Here is a 3,772-nt window from a genome sequence, read left to right as displayed (position 1 = left end):
ACTACAGCCGTGCGCTACCACGCCCGGCTAATTTTTTTATTTATTGTAGAGATGAGGTCCAGCCAAGTTGCCCAGGTGGGTCTCAAACCCACAGGCTCAGGCAATCCACTCACCTCAGCCTCCCAAAGGCGCAGGATTACAGGCTGAGCCACCAAGCCCAGCTTATGGGGTATTTTTAATGGACTTTAGAATTATACTCTGATTTCTTAAACAATAAAAAGAAAACTAAATATCACTAGCAGTGAATTTTTCATTACTCCAAAATAAAATCCATAAAATTATTAGTAGCCACCATTATTATGGAGGTATGTCTAAAAATATACAAAACACAAACTACAAATTACTCTGCAAGAAATGTTTTATGTTGCTATTAAAAGTCTGGTTTGGCAAAACAAATGCAGGTTTTACATGGAAATTTCTTATTTAATAAGAAAGGTTTTTCTTACTTGAGACAGTCCAGGGGACGATGCATGTCCCGGGGGCGTTGCCGCAAGATTTGGATGCCCCTTGTTTATTTCATGTGCTGAGTAAGGGGAAGGGGTCGGGGGTCCCGGCTGTCTTGCTACCTGTGTTACCTGTGAGGAAATTAGTATTAGTAAGAGCATTATACCAGTAATGCTCATAACAATCAATCATAACAAATATGAACTAGTTAGTTGGTTTTTTATAATTAGATTATCAACCTCATAACTTAAATTAGTACCAGATTTAATAATGCCTTATATTTTCAAAATTAAAAAAATAAAATTGTATTTAAAAATGCACATGAATATTCACACCAATTTGATGAAAACTGCATGGACCCATGATCTCAAAACCAAAAACCTTAAAGGAAAAAATATACCAAGTGAAAGAAGACAAGCCGGGTTCGGTGGCTCAGCCTGTAATCTCGCGCTTTGGGAGGCTGAGGTGAGTGGACTGCCTGAGCCCGCGGGTTCGAGACCTGCATGGGCAACTTGGTGAGACCTCATCTCTATAATAAATCAAAAATTAGCTGGGCATGGTAGCACATGCCTGTAGTTCCAGCTACTTGGAAGGCTGAGGTGGAAGGATCGCAGGAGCCCAGCAGATCGAGCCTGCGGTGGCCGGGAGTGGTCACTGCACTCCAGTCTGGGGGACAGAGTAAGACTCCAACTCAAAAAAAGAAAAAAAAAGAAGAAGAAGACAGACTTCAAAACTACAAACCATATGCCATTTTGTAAAAGGAACAGGAAAAGATACAAATAGTTACAAGAGGAAGAAGATAACTATAGAATGGGAACAATGAGATTCTGTAGGGTTACTTAACTTTTCTATATCTTGATTATAGCGAGAATTACATGACTGTCATGACTCAGAGGTATAAAAAAAAAAGGGTGACTTTTACTTTATGTAAATTACACTTCAATAAACCTAAAACCCCCCAAATGGTACAGTCTCCTTTTTGTCTTTAAAAAAGCACATCCTGGCTGGGTACTGTGGTTCATGTCTGGTAATTCCAGCACTTTCAGAGGCAGAGTTTGGGAGAATCGTGTGAGCCTAGGAATTTGAGACTAGCCTGGGCACCATAGTAAGGCTGTGTCACTACCATAAAAAAAAATTTTTTTTAAATTAGCCAAGTGCAGCGGCACAGGCCTGCAGTCCCAACAACTTTGGAGGCTGAGGTGAGAGGAAAGCTGGGGACCAAGAGGTTGAGGTTGTAGTAATTAAACCAAAAAGTTTCTCCACAGCCAAAGAAATAATAAAGCAAACAGGCAACCTATGGCATGGGAGATGATATCTACAAACTATACATCTGACAAAGGACTAATATCCAGAATCTACAAAGAACTCAAACAAATAAAAATAAAAAAGCAAATAATTCCTTTAAAAAGTGGTCAAATGGGCCTGGCTCATTGGCTTAACCTGTAATACCAGCACTTTTGGGAGACCGAGGTGAGTGGATTGCCTGAGCCCATGGGTTGGAGACCAGCCTGGGCAACTTGATGAGACCTCATCTCTACAAAAAATAAAAAATTAGCCGGGCATGGTAGCGCACGCTTGTAGTTCTGCCTACTTGGAAGGCTGAGGCAGAAGGATCTCTAGAGCCCAGCAGGTCAATGCTGGGGTGGCCATGAGCATGCCACTGCACTCCAGCCTGGGTGATGGAGTGAGACTCCAATTCGAGAGAGAAAAAAAAAGTGGTCAAATGACATGAACAGACATCTCTCAAAAAAAGACATACAAATGGCAAATAACATGTGAAAAACTGTTCAACATCATTGATCATCAGGGAAATGCAAATCAAAACTGTACTGAGATGCCACCTTACACCAGTCAGAAAGGTCACTGTTAAAAGATCAAAAACCAGCCAGGCTCGGTGGTTCAGCCTGTAATCCCGTGCTTTGGGAGGCTGAGGTGAGTGGATTGCCTGAGCCTGAGGGTTCGAGACCCACCTGGGCAACTTGGCGAAACCTCATCTCTACAATAAATTAAAAAAAAAATTAGCTGGGTATGGTAGCATGCACCTGTAGTTCCGGGAGCGGCCACGGCACTCCAGTCTGGTGACAGAGTGAGACTCCAACTCAAAAAATAAAATAAATAAATAAATAAAATAAAATAAAAGAACAAAAAACAACAGATGTTGGTACAGATGTGGAGAAAAGGAAATGCTTATATACTGTTGGTCGGAGTGCAAATTAATACAACCTCTACAGAAATTGGTACGGAGATTTCTCAAAAAACTAAAAGTAGATCTACCATTTGACCCAGTAATCCCACTATTAAGTATCTACCCAAAGAAACGGAGGTCACTAAGTAAAAAAGATACCTGTGCCCTCATGCTCATTGCAGCACAATTCACAATTGCAAAGATCTGGAATCAACCTAAATGCCCATCAACTGATAGGTGGATAAAGAAAATGTGGCACACATATACTATCAAATACTACTCAGCTATCAAAAAGAATGAAATAATGTATTTTCTAACAACATGGATGGAATTGGAAAATATTATCATCCTAAGCAAACTAACTCGGGAACAGAAAACGAAATACTGCATATTCTCACTTATAAGTGAAACTTAACTAAGGATCTGGAGATCCTTATTGGAGAATGGTATAATAGACACTGGAGATGCAGAAGTAAGAAGGGGGTAAAGGGTGGAGGGATGAAAAATCAGCTGTTAGTACAATGTGCACAGGTAGGGATGGTGGGAACACTTAAAACCCAGACTTCTTTACTACTATACAAATGTAACACAAAACTATTTATACCCCTAATGCAATTAAAAGTTTTTTAAAAATTAAAAAAAAGAGAGTTCAGATCTCTGTTCTAGTTTGCTGAGCACTTGATCATAAATGAAAGTTAAATTTTATCAATTTTAAAAATCATATTTACACTAAAATTTGAATGTCACTTCCAAAATTTTCCTAATGACTGAATCAGTTATTCTCTGGCTAAACTGCTCCATTTCAAGTCATACTGATAAAATTCACCTCCTTTGAAGGTGGTATCATCAAAAAATCATGCCAAGAAAACAATCTAGAAGACTAAATCTGACCTTTTTTTTCCTCTTACCCAAATTCCTAACTAAAAAGTTTGGGGAGTCACTGCCTGATTAGTCTATATCTAAAGTTTGCTTTCCAGAGTAACTCTGACATAACAAATAAAGAAGGTTTATGGCCCTGCAAGATCACCTCTTAAGGATTCCGAGACTCCAGGGAGCCAAGACACTTGTCTATCTGCCACATAAAAGGATTCATCTACATATCAGCAAATCGGAGTTTTCCCCCCCCTTATTTTTTTTTTTTTT

General features: G+C 39.4%; 1 protein-coding gene across 1 annotated transcript in view; it reads right to left on the bottom strand.

Annotated features, from left to right (window-relative positions):
* The window catches only part of LOC103253106, a gene marked incomplete at its 3' end in the record, with an annotated part of 88,807 nt that overhangs the window by 48,374 nt on the left and 36,661 nt on the right, over positions 1-3,772 (bottom strand). The window contains exon 4 of the mRNA XM_021709376.1: positions 447-575. Within this exon, the coding sequence (XP_021565051.1) occupies positions 447-575 (129 nt within the window). The remainder of the gene's footprint in view (positions 1-446; positions 576-3,772) is intronic.

Source organism: Carlito syrichta, unplaced genomic scaffold, assembly GCF_000164805.1.
Source record: "Carlito syrichta isolate Samal-C Ts95f unplaced genomic scaffold, Tarsius_syrichta-2.0.1 Scaffold200587, whole genome shotgun sequence".
Classification (NCBI taxonomy): domain Eukaryota; kingdom Metazoa; phylum Chordata; class Mammalia; order Primates; family Tarsiidae; genus Carlito; species Carlito syrichta.
This window is presented reverse-complemented; position numbering and strand designations above follow the sequence as displayed.